At 61.9% G+C, this 22,119-nt stretch overlaps 3 protein-coding genes and 1 long non-coding RNA gene across 17 annotated transcripts in view; all 4 read right to left on the bottom strand.

Moving 5' to 3' along the window:
• IPO13 (importin 13) overlaps positions 1 to 7,001 on the bottom strand; it is a 32,573-nt gene extending 25,572 nt beyond the window's left edge. For both annotated transcript variants that reach the window (XM_030495519.1, XM_030495520.1), the window contains exon 1: positions 6,663 to 7,001. In XM_030495519.1, coding sequence (XP_030351379.1) covers positions 6,663 to 6,728 — 66 coding nt within the window. In that variant the 5' untranslated portion in view covers positions 6,729 to 7,001. The remainder of the gene's footprint in view (positions 1 to 6,662) is intronic.
• LOC115611892 lies at positions 986 to 5,619 on the bottom strand. The gene is made up of 3 exons (XR_003992745.1): positions 5,020 to 5,619; positions 2,958 to 2,964; positions 986 to 996 (listed from the first exon to the last, which is right to left on the bottom strand). It is a non-coding gene; the product is annotated as an uncharacterized LOC115611892 (long non-coding RNA).
• Positions 7,002 to 7,181: 180 nt separating the features above from the next.
• Positions 7,182 to 13,946, bottom strand: ARTN (artemin). Of its 5 annotated transcripts, none has more exons than XM_030495523.1 (4): positions 13,783 to 13,946; positions 9,112 to 9,182; positions 8,807 to 8,996; positions 7,182 to 8,501 (listed from the first exon to the last, which is right to left on the bottom strand). In XM_030495523.1, exons 2-4 carry the CDS (start codon positions 9,175 to 9,177, stop codon positions 8,065 to 8,067), a joined length of 693 nt encoding a protein of 230 aa, XP_030351383.1. In that variant the 5' UTR covers positions 9,178 to 9,182; positions 13,783 to 13,946; the 3' UTR covers positions 7,182 to 8,064. The 5 variants fall into 5 exon arrangements, with proteins under 5 accessions (XP_030351383.1, XP_030351382.1, XP_030351384.1 ...); XM_030495522.1 differs by lacking the exon at positions 13,783 to 13,946 and adding an exon at positions 13,207 to 13,498; XM_030495524.1 differs by lacking the exon at positions 13,783 to 13,946 and adding an exon at positions 13,207 to 13,498 and having other exon boundaries at positions 9,112 to 9,178.
• A 2,106-nt stretch (positions 13,947 to 16,052) lies between these two features.
• ST3GAL3 (ST3 beta-galactoside alpha-2,3-sialyltransferase 3) overlaps positions 16,053 to 22,119 on the bottom strand; it is a 199,563-nt gene continuing 193,496 nt past the window's right edge. For all 9 annotated transcript variants that reach the window (XM_030495513.1, XM_030495509.1, XM_030495512.1 and 6 more), the window contains one exon: positions 16,053 to 20,298. In XM_030495513.1, the coding sequence (XP_030351373.1) occupies positions 20,209 to 20,298 (90 nt within the window). In that variant the 3' untranslated portion in view covers positions 16,053 to 20,208. The remainder of the gene's footprint in view (positions 20,299 to 22,119) is intronic.

Below are 22,119 nucleotides of genomic sequence, written 5' to 3'. Positions count from 1 at the left end.
AAACAAACAGACCCTGGTGCTTTCTTGGGATCACCTGACTGAAGGGAGAGTGGGCAACCAGGCAGAGCAGAGCACGAGGCTGAGGCGCGAGCATCCTGCACACAGCTCCAGCACACAAGCATCCTGCACACAGCCCTGGCAGCAGAAACTCTAGTACTGTCTATGCCAAAAAACCAGTTGGTATATCGTAACAACAGCAAAGATGCTCCCCTTGACACTCATGCTGGGGAGATGTCAGTACTACTGCATTAGAGGAACAGTGAGCAACCAGGTCACAAGACCCTTTCCCAGGCAGGGTCAGCTTTCCCACCATCACCATCCCAGCCCCTGGCCTGCAGCCCTGCACCCTGTGCTCAGTGCCCACTGTCACCAGTGAGAGAGGTGTCCATTGCCCAGCAACACCACCCCAGAGCCCTGCTCCTCCTGCAGGGTCCCTCTGGGGAGGTTTCCAGCAGATGTGTGCTGGAGCCTCCACTGATCAGCACCTCGGGGAGAGAGGGTGAGTGATGAGATGACAAAGTCTACCAACTACAGTGAGTTATTCAGAGCATGGAAACAGAGCTGATGCTGAGGAGTCATGCTACAAGCTGTTGGAAGTCAAGAGAATATTCTGGAAAAACATAGCTACTGGCTTTCTTACCCCCATTCTTTGAGCACCCTGCCCAGGACGGGTCTGGCCATGGTGGTTCCTGGCTGTTTCTGCCTGCATGCAGGATGCCAGGTACAGAGGCAAGACAACATGTGTCCTGAAGCTGCAGACAGCACGCCCCATGTGGTGCTCTACATGACATGGGAGAGCTTTCCAGAGGACTTCTAAGGATGGGCATCAATACTGGGACCATCCTAGCCCAGCTCAAAGCAGCAGATGAAACCCCTGGAAGAAGACTAGGCTCTCTCCCTAGCCTACCACCACCCAGTACCATCCACTGCCGAGAGCGTGGGACAGAAGGCTGCAAGGCACCGTGCCCTGCAGGACGGTAAACACCCAGCACACTCCTCCTCGACAAGGAAAGGCACCATGCTCAACCCAGAGGCAGGCATCGGCTGCTGTTGCTTTTGGTATCACCATGTCAGCCAGACTCTCAGGCCCATCAGGAAGAGCTGGAGATGACAAGGGGAATTCATTAGCGCCAGGAGGGTGAAGGAGAAGGCATGAAATTGGGCAGTGATATCTAACAGGGAGGCTTTGTGCATTCTGATTTGAACGGGTGGCTGACACCAGACCTGCCTCCTCCACAATTAGACCTGTAACGTGAGAGCTGGTAAACAGCCCTGCTGTCAGCTACGCCCTCTGGCCAGGGAAGGAGCTTTCTCCAACATCAGCTCTGCTTGGTTGAACATAATTCAAGCTTGCAATGATGGCTCTTCCCTGCTGTGGCCAAAGCCTCTAGTCACTGGAGCAGTACCAGCCCCTCAACAGAGCCAGAAGCTGCTTTGGGGCAGGGCATCTTGCCCAAAAGGCACGGGTCAGAGGTCCCACACTGGTCACTCTGGGAGGTGGAGGAGTCCAAGGAGAGTTACTGCCAAGCAATCTCACCTGATCTTAGATTGCACTGCAGTAGGATGATGGAAAAGGAGCTTTTATGAACCCAGAATCTCCCAGCCCTCATCCCTTGGAGCTTCTGCGGGGATCCCAGAGCCAGGAGGCTGTTTCCCTGACTGCACCGTGTAAATGCATTAAGATGAGAACCCCAGCAGAGAGGTGGTGTGTCTGTGGGGCGCCATTTGTGGGTGACAAGAAGAGCCCTGGATGCACAGTTCCAGCCCCACAAAGTTGGAGCATGCTGCCTGCCATTGCTGGAGATACGTCCCCTCCCAGGGCAAGTCTGCTTGACCAAACAGAGGTAAGAGCAGGTACAGCACTGAGATCTACATCCCAGCAGGGGAAATGGCAAGCTGTAAAGCATGCTCCTGTTCTGCTCCCTGCCCTGTGCCCACAGCCATGGCATGCTGGGGACAGTGGTGGCTATGGCCCCTCGGCATCCATCATCCCTCTTCCAGCAGGACCCCGGGATGTCTCCCGCTGCAGTCTCTCACTGTCCTTTCTAGCTGAATGCACTCCCACCGACAGTGCTCCAGGCCTGAACAGCACAGCCATTACTGTGGCTCTGCCGAGCAAAGGGAACATCATCCCTGCCTCCCCTGCCCCGCAGCAGCCGTCCTCCCCCTGCCATGGCAGGGCAGGCTGAGCAGCCAGAGCCCCGGGAAGGCGGCAGCCTGCTGAAGAGCCAAGGATAGCAAATGGACGCGAAATAAAGCCGTGTGTGTGCTGCCAGGCGTGCTGCTCCTGCTCATGGCACCCACGCTTCATGGTGCTGAAGAATGGGTATTTTTCCTTTCCTAATAAGAGGTGCTGCCACTTCACAGCCCGTCTTTGAGCCCAGCTTGCCCACACCGAGCCCTCAGCTGTCAGGAAGGGGCTGAACCCAGATGCAGCTCAGCAGCCTCAGCATCCCTCCTGCTGCTCCACCGCCAGCAGCCCTTTGCAGATAACAGCATGGTACCCAGCAGGGATGGGGGCTGTTGGAGATGCGTGTGCTTCGAGCAGTGGTGGCCAGGGAAGGGTGAGCAAGCAAAAGCTGGCACAAGTAAAGGGTGAACATGAACAGGGAGGAACGCTGGGAGTGCAGAGCCCAGGGTCAGTTGGAAGGGTGAGCCGAACAGCCCTGCCCGCCTCTCATGTTTCTATCCATCACTTCAGTGGACAAGTTGACTCGAGAGAGGAATCCCCACTGGTGCCCAGGCACCAATCCCACCCATTCCTGCTCTGTAAGACATCAGAGCTGAGACGAGGTTCCAGTGATGGCCCTTGTAGAGCAGAGCAGAGCCAAGGCAAACATGAGGTGCTGACCTCTCATCCCTCCACCACCATACCACAGGAAGGAGCAAGGTGCTCAGCCAAGGTTGGCTCTGGGTGGAATCTGCTTCTGCAATGAAGATCTGCTTAAACACTAAACAAGTGTCCTTGCTTCCACCAATTTTGCAAGAATGTCCCCTCCTGAGGCCCCTAACTTACCACCACGTCTGCCACGTCTCACATATATGGGCTGCCTCTAAGGAAGAAGTGGCCAAGCTGCTGTCAGCAGTGTATCAAACAGGGGATGCCATTCCCCCACCCTGATGTACCCATAAATCTCCTGATCAGGTTTCTGAAGACAAGCACTAACCTTCTGCTGAAGAAAGCAGATGCACTTGGGTTTCTCCTCCCCATCCTCCCGTGTAGAAGGCAGCCCCGGCAGCTGCCACATCCCCGAGGCTCAGCATCTCTGAGGAGCGGTGATCAAAGCCACCCCTCTCCCATCACGGTAGGCTCCGGATGTCAGCTCCATGACACCCCGCCTACCCATCCTGCCAGAGAGACTGTGCATTCATCAGGCATCTCCAGAGAGGCACACGGCAATCTGGAAGGCCCAGAGATGCCAGACCGCTAATGTGCGAGGGAAGAGACGTCAGTGAATATTACAAACACCCCAGAGGATGACAGGCAGGCCAAGGGAGGAAAGACCTGGAAGGAATCAGACAAAAAAAAAGAGGGCGAGAGCAGGCACTTGGGAAATTCACAGAGGAATGGCACTGTCTTCTTCCTTATTTCAAGAGGGGGGAGGCTGCTGGGGCAGATTCAATTGCACTGAAACAGGTACAGAGGGTCTCATATTCCTCTTCTCCTGTCCAGTACTGCAGTGTTAGGCGCTGCTACCCCTGACCTGTGGGAGAGCAAAAATACAAGGCACAAATCCTGCTTGTGCACTGCTCCTCCAAGACTGACAGGGCCAGCAGGGATCGAACGTCTGCAACCCATCTTTACCGGCGCAGGGCTCATACTGCAGCAGGAGTGTCACCTCCCCAGGGCAGCATTGCCCCATCACCAGCCTGTCAGTTATGCTGCGGACAGCCCCTGGGCACAAGAAAGCATACTGAAGTAGGCACGGGGAGGCCAAGCATCCTCGCAGCCTGAAGCCCTCTGCTTGCCCAGCCTTCCCTTCCCTCCAACTCCTCCAATACAGCAGCAGGCACAGGGAAAAGCAGAGCCAGCCCCGAGCTACCGGCTGCCCAGCAGGTCCATGCAGCACAGCCACGCCAGCCAGCTCTAGCTGTGCCCAAGCCAGAGCAGCATCTAGGTCAGGCTTAGAAGACAACACAAAGCAGCCAAGCAGCCCTCAGCTGGCATTGGGGGATGCTGACACAGTAACTGTACCATAACAGCTCAGCCCAGCCCAGCCCTGATCCTTCCCTGTGTCATGGGAGGGCTCCCTATGGAAAAATGGAGAAAAAAACCTATAGGGAACAACTTTCAGATGGCTCCTGAAGTGCAACACCCGAACCCGATACCTCCTCAGGAACAGGGTCAGCTGCCTGCCTGCTGCCCATGGGCTTTCAGACCTGCTGGCTGGCAAAGGACAGTGCGGGTCCAGCCTACAGCATCCACACCTTCCTGCCTCCCTGCAACCACTGGTCACAGCTGGAGTGACCGAACTGGCTCTCTCTGGCACAGTTCATGTTGGATACACACAGCAATGATCCTCCTCACCTAGGTGGGTACCCAGAGCCCTGCAAAACTCTGTGGATATTTTCCCAGCCCACCACATAATAAACAACATGGGGTACAGAAGGGTCTTCCAGGGACGTGAATCCTCTCCACAAAAACCATCAGAAGAGCATGACAGGCACAGTCTCACCAGAGACTTCCCTGGCTACAACTGCCACAAGTAATGACTTCCAATGTGGGTGATGTGGAGAGGCTTCAATCCTGTGACTTAAGGGATAACCAGCTCCTCATGCTGTTCCTAACACTTATCACTGACTCAGAGTGGAGTCAAACCCTGACTTTAATCAGCATTCCATGTTATTAATAGAGCCATGCACAAAACCTGGCAGCAGAAAAGCCCAGGCCAGGAGAAGCATCATTTATCTGCCAGCAACACCTCTGACAAAGCTCTACCCAGCTGCCTCCCACCAGCACAGCCCCCAGCAAAGCCCACCTTCCCTTCCCTTTGTACCACAGCCCTCCCTTGAAAACACAGACACGGGAGGGCTCTGAGCTGCTGAATCTGTGTTTTATTCAGCCCACCCCACATTTCTTCCTCTGGGCAGGCACCGTGCTGCTGCCCCCAGCCAGGAGCTCAGAGCCCCACCGTGGTCCAGAGCTGCATCTTCAGAGGACACCACTGTGATGGCAAAGCCTGCAGAGACCGGGAGAAGCCGGGCAGGCTGGGGGAGGGGAGCCAGAGCATCCTAGAGGGCATCTTTGCCTCCTCTCAGGCGGCAGCAGACTAAATCCAGAGCAGCACGGCCAGGATGAGCAGCCTCTGGCCAGCGCAGGACACCCCCCGCCCTGGCACTGCCCACCCTTCCCGGGCAAGTGTGTGCTGCATTGTTGGTGCAAACAAAGGAGCGGCTTGTGTCTGCCGAAGAGAAAGGAAGTCGCAGGCAAAATCATCCCGCAGCCCTGGGTATATGCAGATTAAGCTGCAGAAGGTTGCATCAACATAGCATTTTCCAGACATCAGTTAATCCCCCCTAGCCCTGCTCTGTCTGTGTCTCCCTGGAAGAGGTGGGTTGTGTCTCACCTGCAGCCACAAAGGCAACATGTGCCCAGTGACAAACCTGACACCCCTGACCCAACACCTCCTGCGAGGCCGGGCAAGTGAAACACAAGCCGTGTGCCCACCAGCGCACCCGTGGGCATCGCTTTGGCAGGGAACTCAGTCTATTCTTACCAAGGAAAAACGAGGGCACTGGGATTCCCACTAGCTGTCTGGGGAGCGAGCTATGGATCGACAGGCTGTCAGTCTCCGGGCGGATGTCTGGCTACAGGGTGAGTGGAAGAGAAACACACTTTTGCTGTTTGCCCTTCAGTGATGCATCCTCTGCTGCCCTGCCCCCATCACCTCCAAGACGGCCCAAGGGAAGGTTGTTGCTTGGCTGCCTCCCCCATCTCTTGTTGGGGTGCCCATTCTCCATGGTGAACCCCTGGTCATGCAGGGACTGCTTGGGGCTCTTCCCAGCAGTAGTGTGATGCTGGCAGGCCTCAGTTTGCCATGCCCGTTCCCTAGATCCCAGGTTTCGGCAATCGCACCCTTGCTCCTCTGGCCCTCCAGCTGCTCGGGAGGACCTGGAGCACCAGCAGGAGCTGTGGAGCTGGATTCCAGGTTTAGAAAGGCACCACTGGGCCATCCGCCCTCTGAAGGCTTTTCCCAACAGTTCCCAGCACCTGGCGAGAGCCCCTTTCCTGCCTGATGGAGACGCTGATAACGCCGGGCTTCACACAGATGCTGCTGGTCCAGCAGCCAGGAGCAGACTCTCAGGCTCTCCGGCCCGGCGCTGTAACACGGCGACCCAGAGGACACCCGTCGGGGACACAACTCCTCCCTTCTGCTCCCATTTCTGCCACATCATTTTCCCTCCACGGGCTGCCCCGGCGCGCAGAAGCCGGCGGCTCCACCTCCCGCGCCGCGCACCGGTCGGACCCCCGGGGGTTGGTCGTCGGGCAGGGCTGCCGGGGCGGGCAGGGCACGGGGGATGCCGCCCGCCGCCCTCCCGGGACCGGCACCGCCGAGCAGGTGACCCCCGTCCCCGTCCCTCCCAGCACGCAGCTCCCGCTCCCCGCCGCCGCGTCCCGCCGCCCCGCACCGCCGCGGGTCTGCTCGGTGCGGGTCGCTCACCTTCTCCACGTTCTCCACGGTGAAGTCGAGGCCCTGCGGCGGCGGCGCCTCCGCCCTCCGCTCCATGGCTGCGGCGGCGCTCAGGAGGCGGCGGCGGCGGGCGGGCGACAGCGGCGGCGCACGGGCAGCCGCATCGCGGCGGGACCCGCCTCCCCGCCCCGACGAGGGCGGCGGCACCGGCGCGGCGCGGCACCGGCGCGGCTCGGCTGGGCTCGGCGGGCAGCGGCGGTCGGGCCGGGAGGCGCCCGAGCGACGCCCCGAGCGGCACCACCACCGCTCAGCTCCGGCACCGCCTCGCCCCGCTGGCCCGCAGGCGCGTCCGGGCAGCCCGGGACCTGCCGCGGCACCGCGCCGCACGCCGGGAGCGGTAGTCCCGGCACAGGCGCGTCCCCTGCCGGGCACCGGCACCGAGCGCCGCCCCTGCTCCCCACGCGGGATGCGGTGCGGGCAGCGGGAGCCCCGCTCAGCACCGCCTCCCGCGGGCACCCCGGTCCTGCCCCACCACACCACGGGCACACGCAGGGGCTGGACGCGCGGCCCATCGCTTTATTGCTACAGGAAAAGGCGACTGTACAAAAATAGAGTTTATCCCTCAAATTTTACAAATAATAGAAAAACAAAAAGGGGGCTTGGGGGCGCGGGGCCGGGGCGCTGCCCAGGGCTTTGCAGCAGCGCTGGGGTTAAATCACACCCGGCCCCCGGGAGCCCAAAGTCATAAATAGGAGCTGCCGCTCGAGAACAATAAATAAATAATTTAGAGTAATAAATAGTTTAGTGCCGCAGCACAGTGAGGGGACCCTGCCGTCCCCCTGGGAGCCGGTGGGTGCCTGCGGAGCACCAGGGGTGCAGGTCCCCCAACCTGCTGCACCCCTGTCCTCAGGGATGCCCCCTCGCTGTAGGGCAGCTCCAGCCACCCCCACCCCCAGGGTGCCCGAGGGGACAGGGAGGTTTTGTCCCCTTTCTGTCCCACTCTGAAGCTTGGGTGATGCCTGGCCCCAGCTCCTCTAAAGCAGGGGTGCGGGAACACCAGTCCAGGCAGGGCACTGGCAAGCAGGGTGCTGCTGGTGGACACTGGGCTGGCAGACCACTGTAAGCAGCAGGGATGCTCCATACCCCCTCCAGATCTTCTCCCAGGGCTGAGCCAGGGTACACCCGGGCAGGATCCCATGTAGCCGGTGGCACCAACTCCTTGGCACTGAGCAGGATGGGGCTCAGCCACCTGCCTCCCGTCATGGCTCCATCTCCCCTCGGTCCCTCGTAGCCACATAAAAAAGGGGGCACCGGCCTCTGCTAGACCCTTCCTCTGAGCGCCAGCGCCACTGTGTGTGGCAAGCCGGGATCTGCTGGCAAGCTGGGGTCTGCCAGCACGCGTCGAGCCAGAGCCGAGCTGCATGCCCCCTTCTCAGCCAATGCAGCTGCACTCGGCCGCCGAGAGCTTCTCCACTGTCTGCCATATGTTCTGCACGTCCATGAAGGAGACGGCCTCGTAGCGGGTGGGTCGGCAGCAGGGGTGGCTGAGGACCCGCTCCTGCGGCCCTGGGGTGATGAGCTGCTGCCGCAGCAGGCTGCCCAGCGTCAGGTCGTAGTTGCTGCGCGCCCGGTGGCAGGATCCGCTGCAGTACTTGAAGAGCACAATCTCGTCCGAGTTGAAGCCCAGGCCCAGGTCTCGCACCTTCACCATCAGGTTGCGGATGTGGCAGTTGCGCCCGCGGGCCCCCCGGGAAGGTTTCCGTGCCCCCTTCTTGGCTTTGCTGGTGCCTGGTGGCGAGCGCTCGGCACGCAGCAGCAGGTCCTCTGCTAGCTCCGCAGCACCTGGGCTACCCGTCGTTGCATTGTCCCCTGCACACAGAAGGGACAGCACCGTCAGACCCCATCCTGCACCCACCACCCTCCTGGGGCCTGCTGAGCATGCCTGTCCCTGCCATGACATGCATACCCTTCCTGACTGCCCACCATAGCACTGGCTGAATGCCTGCAGGGCAATGCGGCGGGTGGGCACCAGGCCAAGGACCTTCTCATCCCCAGGGCTCTGCCACCATCCCCAGCATGAAGCAAGGGAGCCCATGTGTTCAGCCCCCCCCCAGCACTGAGGCTCCTCAAAGCAGTTTCCACCCTACCCATGCCCCACGCTACCCAACACGCACCATATAGCTGGCTCCAGGCTGCGGCGAGCGGTACCTCCACACCATCCTCCACAGCCGGGCTAGCGGTGGCCATGCCCCGTGGCGTTGGGGCTGCGTCCAGCGTCTTGTTGCAGTGCGGGGCTCGCAGGGTGCCTGCGGCCAGCCCGGCCAGCAGTGAGAGGATGGTGAGGAGCCCCCACAGTGTCCCCTCCTGCGACAGAGCACAGCACAGTGTGGTGAGGTCCCCACGCCATAGACAAGACTCCACGAGCTGGGGATGGGGATGTGTGGTCCTGGCCATCGCAGCCAGCCAGGCCTGGACTCACCTTGGGCTGTGGGTGTGTGGTGGGTCCTGCAGGTCTCTGCTCTGGTGGTTCCACTCGCTGCTCCATGCTGGCTGCAAGTACAGAGATGGGGTCAGCACGCATGCAGAGGGCATGGGGTGGCCATCGAGCTGGCAGCTGGGAGTTGGCACACCTCTCCCGTACCCCTGCCAAGCGTGCCATCCCCTCTCTCACCCCCCCAGCACCCCAAAACACCTCCTGCACCCCATGCATGACTCTCCCCCTGTCCCCTCCCTGCACAGCCAGGCATCCTCGCCTCCCCCACACCCCTTCCAAGAGATTTGGCAGCTGGGACAGCCCAGCCTTCGCCCAGCACCTCTCCTCAGGGGGATGCAGCCACCTCCTTGTGTGAGCGGCCTGGGATGCCAGGCTGGGCTGTGAGGCAGCGGCTGGGGCTGGGAGCGCCACGGGGGGGGCCCTTTCCCATGGCCCTTCCCTGGGAATGTTTTTCTTGCTCACAGTGGGAGCCTGACCTTGGAAACTCCAAATCCATTAGTGCAGGGTCCTTGGGTGCAGCCACCCCCTGGCCACGCATTGGCTCCCCAGCCTGCTGCCTGTGCCGAGCTGGGACGTGCAACCCCAGAGCAGCCCAGGAGAGTGGGACTGTGAGGGGCAGGATGGGCAGGCAGGTCCCATGGGGACATAGCAGGGTGAAAGACAACATGCTGGGCTCCATGAAGTCATTCACCCCAACACTAGTGGCCAGCATCCGCTGCCCTGATACATAGAGGTCCCTGCCATGCATTGTCCCAGTGGAGCAGCAAGCACAGTCTCAAGGGAGCGATGTCCCCAGGAGGTGCAGGGGCAACTCCCAGTTTACGGCCACTTGTTGCACCTCTTTCCCTGGCTGCTCCACTGGAGTGCAGGGAAGCCCCTGTGCCCCAGAGTCCCAAGCCAGGATCCCCCAGATGTGGCTCCCAAGGGGTCTTGAGCTCTCCCTGGCCTGTCTGCTGTATCCCCTGTCACTTGGGACTGCACTGAACCCCTGGAGCTCAGTGGCATCCTGCAGCAGGCAGTTCCCCCATCCCCTCCATGGCTTTGCCCTGGCATATCCCAGGTGCTTCCATAGCAAGGCTGGGACAGAACATGCTGAGGAGAGAACTCCTGCCCGAAAAATGAAGGGACACGGCTGGGACAAAGAGACAAAATCAGTTCCCCCAGTCCCCACAGCATCTCAGGGGATAGACACCCAGTCCTGATGGCCTCATCTGAAGCCACCCTGCGCTGGCCACACCGTGGCAAGGGGCTATGAGCACTGCCAGGCCCATGTGCCTCCTCCGGGGCCGTGCACCCCGCAGGATGCGCCCCGGTGCAGGCAGGGCTGGCACCGTGCCCCCGGCCCCGCCAGCCGCCGCAGCCCGGCCAAGCACAGCCCACACTGCACGTCGCTTCCCTGGCGGCCTGTGGCCCCGCGCCAGCCGCTGCCGCCAGGTCATGGTTTTCCCAGGCCGGCACCCCCGGAGGGGCAGGCGAGGGTCCCCGCTCCCGCAGCCGGCCCCAGCATCCCGGCGGGACGGGACAGGACGGGATCGGACGGGACGCGACGGGACGGGATGCAGCAGCCGGTGCAGTTCAGGCTTCTCCCGTCCGGCGGCAGCACGGCCCCAGGCTCTGCGGCAGGAGCGCTGCCGGCGGGACGCCGGGCGAGGGCAGCCTCCCCTCGCCCCCGGGAGCCCAGGAGCCGGGGCTACGGACGTGCCCCGCCACTGTCTCCGCAGGCACAGAGCCCCATCCCCGGGGGCAGCTCCCCGAGCCGCAGGACCGCAGCCCATGCCGGGCCCGGGTTTGCCCCAATGTAGGCAGGGCAGAGCCAAGCTCCGGAGCACCCCACGGGGATGCCAAACCCGCACCACCCGCCCCGGCAGATCCCCAGCTCCCGCATGGGGTCATCTGGATGGGGTCTGCCGCTGCCACGGCTGCAAGAGTCCAACCGGGCCACTGACAGGCACAGGAGCCCTTCCCACAGTCAGGATCCATGTGAGGACCCACCTGACCCCCCCGCCACATGTGTCCCCCGCCCGGGGGCTGAGCAGCAGCGCTCTGGGGTAACACCAGTGCGGGTCACCCCACAACCACCCGTGCAGGCCCCGGCGAGGGCCCCGCCGCTCCCGCTGTGCCCAGGGGGCTGGGGAACGGGTGCCCCGGGGGCCGCACCAGTCTCCTGGGGGGCAGGAGCCACTCGCGAAGCGCATCCGCACCGGACCAGCGGGTCCCCCGACCCAAGAGTGAGGGTCTCAGCTCCTGGAGTGGCCGCTTGTGCAGGGGGCTATGCTGGGGTCTCGCTCGCCACCGCTCGTCGTAAGAGCCCTGCAGCCGCGGCTCCTGCCCGGCAGAGCGGGGCGATGCTCGGAGACCCCCACGGGCACCTGCGGGCACCGGTGGAGCGGGCGGAAACCCGGCATCCCGCCGCGCTGCCCCTGGCAGGAGGAGTGCCGCGGGGCAGAAACGGACTCCGCGTGTGACGCGGGGCTGGCACCCGCCCCGTAAGGCCGTGGGAGGCCGGAGCGGACACGTGGGGCACACGGGCGAGACCAAATTCGGCCCCAGCCCAAGGAAAGCAGAGCCGGGGGGGCCGGGCAGTGCAGGCCCAGGGACCCCGGCCCCGGGGCTCTCTCCCGCCTCCGGCCTGGGCAGCCGCGGCACAGACCTGCTCGACGTGCCCAAGAGGCCGGTGCGGGAGCCCACGACAGAGGCGGGTGAGCCCGTCCCCGTGCCCCCCGGGCACCCGCAGCTGGGTCCCGCCTCTCCCCACCCGGGCAGGGAGTCCCGTTCCAGCCGCGGCCCCGAGCGCGTCCCGCCGCCGGGCCGGGCTCGGCACCCCGAGAGTCACCCGGTGGGGACCTGCCCAGGGAAGGCCCGAGTCCCCTCGCCGCCCCGCGGGTGTTGCCGGGCGGCGGGCGGTGAAGCGGGACCCCCCTGCTACCCCGTTGCCCTCGCAGCCCCGGTACTAGCCGCCGCCGAGGCCCGGCGCCGCCGGCAGGCTGGGACGGACGCTGCCGCCCGCCGCCCCGGCCCGCACTCACCGTGCCCGCGGCGGGGACCATCCCCCGGGCCGCCGCCGCCCCGCATCGCCTCCGCTCCCCGCCGCCCCCCGCCGCCCGCCGCCGCCGCGCCGGGGCGGGGCGCGGGCGGGGGCCGGCGCTGCCCCACCGGCACCGGCTCCCGCCGCTGCTCCCGGTGCCTCTCCCGCTGCGCCTCGGGGTGCGGGTCCCGGTCCCGGTGCGCTTCGGGGTGCGGTGCCGGTGCCGGCGGGCGGGCGGGCGCGCAGTGCGGAGCAACGGCCGCTCCATCCCTCTCCCACCGCCGCCGCCGGTGTCAAATTCCAGATGCCGTCACCTGACCGGCGGGGCGGGCACCGGCACCGGGACCCCGACCGGCACCCCGACCTGCACCGCAGCAGCACCGGGACTCCGACCTGCACGGGCACCGGGACTGCTCCGGGACCAGGATGGTACGGGTACCCCGCCAGCAGCAGGAGCCGCAGCTCGACCCGCATCAGCACCGGCTCCGCGCCGGCACCCGCACCGCCGCCGAGCTCCTGCCGAGACTCGCACCCGGCTGGGAAGGGCACCGGGACCCGAGCGGCACCCGCACTACCACCACCTGCTCGCCGGCCGGTGCCTGGGCAGGCGGACGAGCAGACGGACACGCAGCCTGGACGGACGGACACCCCCTGAGCGGGGCTCTCTGCCCCGACAGCCCGATCCCAGCGCTGGCAGGACGGACACACGGACACCCCCGGGAACGAGTTCAGCCCTCCCTGGAGCGCTCCGGGAGCAGAACTCCGAAGGGCTTCGGGGGGCAGAGCCCCACAGGGACCCCAAACACACAATGTGCCACCGGGGCCCGTGGGTAGCAGAGGGGACGGGTTCGGGGTTTCCGGACGGGGCCGGTCCCGGGCCGCGGAGGGGCTGGCGGGCGTCCCACGCACCCCGAGCCGCCGCGGGCCACCGGTGTGCCTGGCGTTCACGTCCGGCCTCGCCGGAGGAGGAGTCCGGCCTCCCTGCCCGGCCTCCCAGCCCGCCCGCACCCCGCAGCCACGGCCCACGGGCGCCCCGCGGCCAGGTCCCTCCTTACCTCCGCCGTGTCCCTGCCTCCCTCCGCCGGGGCCGCCGCAGGCCCCGGGGACATGGGGGCCGGCTGGCGAGCCGAGCCGAGCCCGTGCGAGTCCTTACGTCACTGCCCAGGGCCCTCCACGTCCATCCCGGGGCTCTCGAGTGCTCCTTGCAAACGTGCCAAATCCCAGGGCCGCCTCCGCTCGGCCCCGCTCCACACGTGCTCCCCTGGACGGACCAGGCCGCCGGGGCGCAGTCCGGCCCGGGCCAGCCCCCCCCCCGCTCCCCGCGCCGGGGACAGCCCCCATGGCCCGGCGGGGTCCGGGAGCGCGGGGCCGGGCTGCGCGCCCCGGGGTGCTGCCGGCCGCGCTCGGCGCAACCGCCCCGGGCTTATATAACTCCCGAGGCTGGAGCCGGGCCAGCGGCTCGGTCGCCGGCGGTGCCGCGGCCGCACGACGGCTCCGGCGCGCCCGTAGGGTCTGTCCCGGAGCACGGAGTCCCGGTCCCGCGGTCCCGCTGCGCCCGCCTCGTCTCGTCTCATCACGTCGGATTATCCGGCGCGGGGATGGCAACTCGCGCGTCCCTCCTGCGGCATCACCTGCCAAGGAATGTGCTGGCACGGGCGGCACCGGCTAAGCCGTCCCCGCTGCTGCTGGCAAAGCCCATGGAGCTGGCCCGGGGAACCCCTACCACTGGCACAGGCAGTTTGGACAAGCCTGTGGGCACGGCTGGCTTCATGCACACAGTGGGACCGTGCTGCCCCATGGCCATGGCCTGAGGCTGCTCCCATCCGTGATGCCCGCATGGGAGCTGGCAGAGGTGGTGATGCCCTGGATGCCAGCAGAGGTTTGGAGGCCCAGGAGCATCCCTGGGGTGAGAAATCAGCCAGGAGCAGGGGCAGGGAACAGGATCCTCTGCTTTTGCAGGGTTGCAGACTAATGGGGCTGCCTGCTTGGAAAGTTTCCATGTGAGTGGCGTGTTCTGCTCCAGGTTGCTTGGCCGTCCCCAGGGGGCTGGGACCAGCTGCCCATAGAGGGGCTGCCAGTGGCAGGGAGGGTTACCTCTCCCATGGACAGCCCGGGCACAGCCCCAGGTACTGGCTTACCCCAAGGGTTACCCCGTCCCCTCCCACCTTCCCTGTGGGTCGGGTTGGTTCTCATGTTCCCAGGGCACAGCCCGGAGCTGCTGTGGGCGTGATGCTGTGTGGGGCAAGGTGCAGGAGAACATCCAGGGCACCCCATACAGGTGAGCCCATGGTCCTCTGAAAGGGGTGGCCATGTATAGCCTGGCCTCTGTCCTCTTCCAGTTGTGCTCCCCTCGTGGCCACTACCCCAGACGCGTGGGGGCCCTGGCTCCCACCACTGCCCCTGGCCCTTGTTCTGGGAGATGTGACCCTGCTGCTGCCATCAGCTCCACTGATGGCCTGCCTGCCTGCCAGTGACACCTCCTCACTGTCCCACCGAGACCACAGTGGCAGGGAGTGGCACATCCCAACTCTGTGCCTGAATCTGGACACTGCTCTCCCCTTGGGCTCTCATGAGTATTGCCTCTGCCTTGGGGAGTGCTGAGTGTGGGCCAGGCCCCGCAGGGTGCTGGGGTGCAGGGCAAGGTCCCCAGCCCCACAGGTCTCCAGACAGATGGGTGACGTGCTCCCTGGCTGCTGCTGGCAGCAGCTGGCTTGGTGCCTCCCAAGGCACTGCCTGCATCAGCCTGTGCTCCTGCACCCCCAGGGCTGGGGTGTCCCTTCTCTGGTCTGGAATGAGCCCTGCGGTGCCGGGGCCCACTGTGGTGTCTGTCCCTGAAGGTGCCACCCTCGTGTGAAGTGGGATGGGGATGATGTGGTCCAGCCAGACGGCAGGACTGAGCATGCCGTGGCTGCTGCTGTGCCTGTGTGAGGCCATGTCTGGGTGTGACAAAACACGTGTGAAAGAGCTTTGATGCAGACAGACCAACCGGTTGCATCATCCCCATCTCAGCAGTGATGTGGCTTCTTTGAGGACACCTGCTCCACAGCAAGTGTCTTTGTCTCTGGTGACCTGTCTGCATGTGCCCTGGTCCCAGGCTCTGTGTTGTCCCCTCCACAGCACCACCAAGGCCAGGCCAGGGCATGGGCCACCTCTGGGGCTGGCCCAGCCTGATGGCAGCAGTGGCCTTTGCTCTTTAAGAGCTGGGAAGAGAGGAGGGCAGGAAGGAGACTTTGAGCAGCTCCAGCATCTCCTTTCTGGAAGGGACCTGGAACTTGCACCACACACTGGGGAGGGTTGGGCAGCTGGCTCTGTGGTGTCCCATCAGTGCTGGCAGGACCCCCGTGTGTTTAGGTGCTGGCAGGGCTGTCAGACCGGTTGCCCACCTGCAAGCAGCCACCCTGGCCCAGATGGGACTGTCCCTGCGGCACCACTGGGACTTGCTGCAGCGGTTACATTCCTCCCGCTGGGACCTGGCAGGTGTCGGAGCCGGTCACAGCCTCAGCCTTTGGCTTCCTAAACTGCTTCCTTCCTGGACGCCGTGGTGAGAAGGTCACTTGGCGGGGCCGCACCCAGCCCAAGTGCTGCTGTGACCCACGGCAGGAAGCTGCCGCGCCACAGGGACTCCCTGAGACCAGGCAGTGACAGGCAGCCTGTGCTGGGAACGACAACCCGCCACCCCTCTGCTCCCCAACGTGACACGGACCCAATGCACAAGCCCCAGTCCCACCCCTTAGGTGGTGAGCACAGCCCTCTCCTGTCCCCAGCACCAGGCCAGTGGCATCGGGGTCACTGTGCTGGAGGAGTCAGTAGCGAAACCAGGCTGGGGACAGCCCGAGCAGGGGAACCCCTCTGCCTCCCCTAAACAAAGGCCAAAGGCATCAGAAGAAAGAGGCCAGCCAAGCTTGTTTGATAGCTTTATTGCTTCTGTGATATGACTGAATTGATGTGATATAAGCCGGCGTGGAGGAGCCTACACAACTCTTGCCCTCCCTGCCTAGAGGGGAAATTAAAAAAAATCACAGGAACTAAACCTAATTTTAAAAACTCATTGAGTTCTCACATCTCAGCTTGGTGCAGCACCGGCTTTGGAGCAAGTTCCTCTGCAGGGCACAAGGAGCAGTGCCCGGAGCGGCTGGGTGGTGGCCTGGGTCACCCGCACCGAAGGACACGTCTCTGATACTGTGTGTGATGCATTGCTTGGACTGATGGCACGTACCGTGCTCGTGGAGCATAGCGTGGTGGCCACCTCCCTGCCAGGCAGTCTGGAAGCCCCTGTCCATCCCTGGTGCTGCCCAACCACAGCCTGCCTGCCCCTGTTTGGTACAGACAGGCAGCCCTGTCCCGACACCTTCCCCCTTTCCCAAGCAGCTTGGCAGGGCAGGGCCTCCTTGCAGCTCCCACCCAGGAAAACAAGACTCTGGAAGCCCACAGATGCTGGGCTGAGGGATGCTGGGCTGCAGAGGATCCCCTACTGCCTCCTGCTCCCTGGCCTTGGTGCCTCCGTTTGGCACATGTGAGCTTGAGGCCACAAGCATGAAGGAAGCCCGACTCCAAGGTGGTGGGCTCTGGGGAGGGCTGTAGGACACAAACGCATGAGCAGCCCATGCTCATGGTATGGTGAGGGCAGCAGCAGCTCTCTGGCAGACCCTGTCCCCCAAAGCAGCATGTGTTGGCTGGCCTGCAACTCGCCACACTTGCTCTCTGCACCAGCCAGAGTGATACCCTGCTGCGGGAGCTGGCTCCCTCATCTCCCTGCACTTCTCCAGCATCTCTGCAGGCAGGTTCCCTGCCACCCGAGTGGCCTTTCTGCACCGCAGCATGTCAGAGGCACCAGGCAACCCTGCTCTATATTTAGGCTGTGGAGAATTCCCCTGGGCTCTCCCTTCCAAGCTGAAAAGGTGAGTCACTGCGAGGGAGAGGCCAAGACTCGCATCCGTCCCACTGACCCTGCTCTGACCTGCGCACCGCTCCGAGCTGGCAGGACTGCCGCGTTTTGGGGCGCGGGAGGTGGCTGCAGGTGCACACGGGGAGGCAGCCAAAGGAACAGCATCCAGGAATGAAACCCAGCACTGAGCACTGCTCCTGGGGTGCTGCAGCGTGCACACCCCGTCACCCAGACAGAGGGCTGCTCCGCAGGGGTGCTTGCCCCACCAATGTGAAAGGGGACAGTGAGTTAGAGGGGAGCTTTTGCCCCCCAAGCAACCCCACATCCTCTCTTGTCTTTCCCACCACAGCCACCCTGGGCCATGCACTCAGCTGTTCAGTCTGGGCACTTCTGCCTGGAGACCCTCTCAAAGGTGGAAGGAAGGGCTTGGAGTCACCTCCCTGGTCTGCAGGGACGGCTTCCCTTCAAGACCTGTCCCTGGCCATAGTGGGAAGCTGGGATGCCAGGGAAAGCAGAGCAGGGGCCATGCTCTCTCCACGGGCCTGGAGCCAGTGATTTGGAAGATAAGGGTGTCCCATTGCTTTGTAGTGCTCAATAAAACATATAATCATATCATTGCCATCACAAACCTCCACGGGGTGCTTTCCCCAGGGGGTGGAGAGAAGCCCACCACAGGCCTTTAAGGCTCTTCGCTCCTCTCCTCCTGCTGGCTGGATCCCCCAGCTCTCTGGCATCTCAGCTCACTGTAGCACATGGATGTGGCCCATCACTGCCCCAAGGCTCCCACAGCAGCTGTTAAAGACCCAGTTCAAGCACCAAGGCAGAGGGTGGGTGCCCACCCTTCCCCAGCCACAACCTCGGCCAGGTCCATCCCAGGCACCCTCTGTCAGGGACTCTATGGACAGTGGTCCCAGCTCCAGGCTAACATCAGGAACTGCAAAGGGAGTGTTGCCTGGCAAGAGCCATGGAAATCCAGTCCCTTGGGCTCCTTCAGCAGGAAAATCAAATCAGGGGGAAAATACTCAAAGGAGTATTTGCCACAGCATATACTCAAAAACCTGCTGGAAACTCCAGCTCTCAATGCTGGAAACCTCAAAGAGCATCCTGGGAAGAGGCATGTACAGGGGGAGCAGAGATCAGCTGGCTGAGAGGCCAGAGGGACAGGAGAAGGGACATGGGAAGGGGAAAGAGAAGGAAGCATCTGTCTTCCATGGCCTGGAAGAGGTAGGATCTTTGAGCTGCTCCCAAACTACAAGGCAAGCAGCAGCCACAACCAGAAGCTGGACAGGACTTGCCCGTGAGCAAGCTCCTTGGCTACAGGAGCAGGATGCAGGAGAGGCTCCTGAGGGGCACATCCATGCTGGTCTGTAGCCAGCACCCAGCGCCATGTCCTGAGAGCTGCCTCTGCCTGCAGCCCGGTCTCAAACCATTCCATGCAGTTTGCTCCTCTGCTCCTCCTGCAGATCCCCTCTGGGGTCTCAGCCCCAGAGCCACAGCCCCCTGCAAGTCCGTGGGAACAGAAGCAGCCCAGGGGAACCATGTGAGCCCTGCTCTGAGCATCCCTTGTCCATGTTAGCATCACGTTCTCCCTTCGGCTCAGAGCAAGGCAGACTGCAATCCTTGGGCTACGTCAGATGCAGCTCCAGGACCATAAGCCTGGCCAGCATCCTTGGGGCTCCCCTCTCCACTGACCCAGCACTGGCTGGCTGCACACTGGTGCCTTGGCACACAGGGACTTGGCTCAGGATCACGCCCATGGGTGCAAGTCCAATCAGCTCCAGACTAGAAGTGCACAGGAGCCAATTTCCACCTGTAACCATTCCCCTGGCAATCCCCCTTCTGCCCACCTTCTCCACATGGATTAGACCACCCTGCTGTCCTCGCGCTCGGCCACGTTGCTCAGTTTATTCCAGCTCCTCTGAAATAAGTGTACAAATCAAATGTGCAAATACTGCATCTCGGGACCAAGACGGCAAAGGAAGGGATGTGCTCCTGAGAGCAGGAGGAGCAGCAGTGCTAGATCAGCACAGGAGCTTGGAAATGAAGTGAGCAGAGGCCAAGCAGAGGGTGAGGGTTCCCAGCAGGCTCCATCATCACTGAGGTCACACATCACTTAAATAGGGAACGTGATCAAGTCTGGAAAGTAAACCGAACTTCTTCAGCAGCCTGCTCTCAAGCTGTAAAGCTGTAGATCTCCGTGCAAGATTTGATCTCCTTCCAAAGAATAAATTACTCCTCTCCCACACAAAAATAAAGCAAGATGCTGTCCAGAAATGGTGACACCAATCTGTACGACTCCATGGGGGCCCTGCACAGCAGGCATAAACCAAGAGGCCTGAAAGCCTTGAGCACAACAAGGCAGGCTCCTCAGCGCCGTGACAGGCAGGAAGGTGAGGAGGGTCTGAGGCAGGCAGAGAAAGCCATGGGCTCCCCACTCCACCTTGGGGTCAGAGCAGAGGCAGAGCAAATGGCTATGGAAAACGCAGCCAAGTAAGTGGCTGCTGCTGCCGCCTCTATACAGGAAGCAAGGAAAAGTGCAGAAAAACAAACCCATGCTCATCTCCATCCAGCAGCTCCAAGTGGAGGACGAGGGAAAGCCATTATTTTCCCTCCGAATTATAGCAGCACCAACGACACCAAAGTTTTGGATGGATTTGTTTTCCTGGGGAAAGGTCTGAGGCCGGCGGCAATGCAGATGGAGCATGAAGAGGCTGGGTGTTTCGCAGGGCTGTGCACAAGCAGTCTTTGCCTTGCACCTTGGTATTTCTAGTATGATTCCAGCAGAGTTTCTTTTAAAAAATAATACTTTGTACATTCAGGCAGGGCTGCCTCAGGGCAGCATCGCCTCCCATTTGGCACAAATAGTTTTATTCACAAACCTTTCTTCTCTCTCCTGAGTCTCTCCTGTTTAATTCAGGACACAGAAGATCAGTCTGCGATGCAGAGTTCAAGAACTGCCCACCCCTTGCCCACCTCCTGCCAGCTCTAGGCCTGGAGGCAGCAGATGCAACCCTCATGCAGACTGGCAATGCGAGAGGGTCTTCCCAGAGCACTTGGGCATCTTTGTGTGTCTTCAGTGAGGTGGGATTCTTACAGGGGGCTGCCAGTGCCTGCTCCCAGAGCTGCAGCGTGCATCTTCGTCTCCTCCCTTGGAGGCAGTGGCTGCAGCCACTCAGATCCCACTGGTTAGGTCAGTGATGACTCGGGCTTTCACCAGCTTCCGCAGGAACTCCTTCTCCCGCTGGATGTTGTGTGTCCAGGACTGGAAGGAAACGGGAGAGACAGGAGGTCAGCAGCTACCCTGGCCAAGCATGCTCCTGTCCCCCACACCGTGGGAGACTCCAGCTGGGGCAGGGCAGTGGTTTCAGCCAAGGAGACAGACCCTGCTACAGACGAGAAGAGCTTTTGCAGACCAAGTGCTTTCTCTTGTCTAACAGCGACACGGCCAGCAGGGTCAGACCCTGGCAGGTCTCCCCTGTCCCAGGTCAGACCTGAAGTGTGAGGTCTCCCCATGGGCTGGGTGAAGTTTTTCTGGCATGGTGAGATCTGGACAACCCAGGTACCTTGGCCAGATGTAGCTGGTTACAATGCCCTCCCAAGCCGCTGCACGCAAGAGTCCAACAGTGCAGCATTAATGGTGGTGTACGCTGGGAAACAGAGCTGGCATAGAGCACGGTGGCAGGACATGCTGTACCCAATACAGCTCCCTGCCAGGGGAATGCATGGGGTGCATGCAGCTGAAAAGCTCCAAGACCACCCCCGTCAAGGCCAGCTCTTGCCTCTGCTAGCCCTACCAAGAGGAAATCACATGTTAAAGGTTACACTAACACAGCATGAAGGGTGAAATGGTCAAAACTCCCAGGCAGGCATTTCAAAGCAATGATGGCTATAGCTGGTGTCAGCCCACCCAGATGTGTTCCCTGCAGCTGGCTTTAGCCGTGATCACAGCATCTGCCATCACCCCCCTGCACTGGTACTATTAAAGCAGTAAGTGGTTTGTCTCCCTGGGGAGACCAAGGCAGAGCATGGAAAAGCAACTTTCCCAAAATCTCCCAACAGGACAAGAATCCCAGTAAATGAATCCAGGTCTCTTGCACAGTGTTCTGGACAGCAGGTCATCTGAGCTCCAAACATGCCACTCTGCAGGAGCCTCCCTGAAATGGCCTCAAACCAGCAAAGCACCAGCCCAACAAGCCCTTTAGGGTGCTTTGTCACAGGTATCCAAACCCAGCTTATCCACTGCAAAACCATGGGCATCTGCCTGCAAAACCACCACTGCCCGCAAAGCACTGGTTGTGTCCATCACACAAAAACGTGCATGTTCCTCTCCTGTCATCTGCTGTGTATCACTGACAGCCCTGGTCATGGTGCGCAGCCTACTGCCAAGAGGTCCAAGGGACTGAAGGTCCCTCTCTACATCTCCAGCACATTTTGCAAGTACCTCTCTTGCTGCTCTTCTGCATTTAGAAGCCAATTTCATCTCCTCAGTGCACAGGAATGAAACAGTTACAGCCGCTAAGGAAAGTTCAGGTAGGTCTTATCTTGCAACCTGTGTTCAAAAAAAGTCTGTTTCCAATGACACTGTTACCTGAATGCTGCAAAGGTTCCCGGTAGCACCGGGAACAACAAGGCCACATGTGGTAAACTGTGCTGGTGCTCTTTGGTACTCAGAAAATGCAGAAGACCCCATCTCTAAACTGAAAAGACACCGCCAGAAACAACTCAGTGCTTGGCTTCTCCTCGCATAAAAGCAGAAACTGAAAACTGGCACTGTGAAGAAAGCTGGCTTGTAAAAGGAAAAAAGCACAAATCTCAAAAAGGAGCAGTGGGAGCGATGGTGGTGCGGAGCAGAGGCAGCCAGGAAAGCAGGGCTGCGTGTGCCTGTCACTCGGAGCCAGAGAGCCAGGATCCCTCAGTGTGCTGGAAACAGTCCCACATGTGGCATGTCAGCTGGGGGTCCTGGGCCCGGCCCCCGCCATGCAGCAGTGTCTCTTCTGGCACCACAGCCCCTTGCTCGGAACGCACAGCACCGTCGGAGGCAGCCAAGTGTGTGTGCTCCTGCCAACAGGCAGTGAGCAGCTGT

The sequence above is a fragment of the Strigops habroptila genome, chromosome 8, assembly GCF_004027225.2.
Source record: "Strigops habroptila isolate Jane chromosome 8, bStrHab1.2.pri, whole genome shotgun sequence".
In the NCBI taxonomy this organism is placed as follows: Eukaryota; Metazoa; Chordata; class Aves; order Psittaciformes; family Psittacidae; genus Strigops; species Strigops habroptila.
The sequence above is the reverse complement of the archived record's forward strand: the minus strand, read 5'-3'. Positions and strand labels throughout refer to the sequence as shown.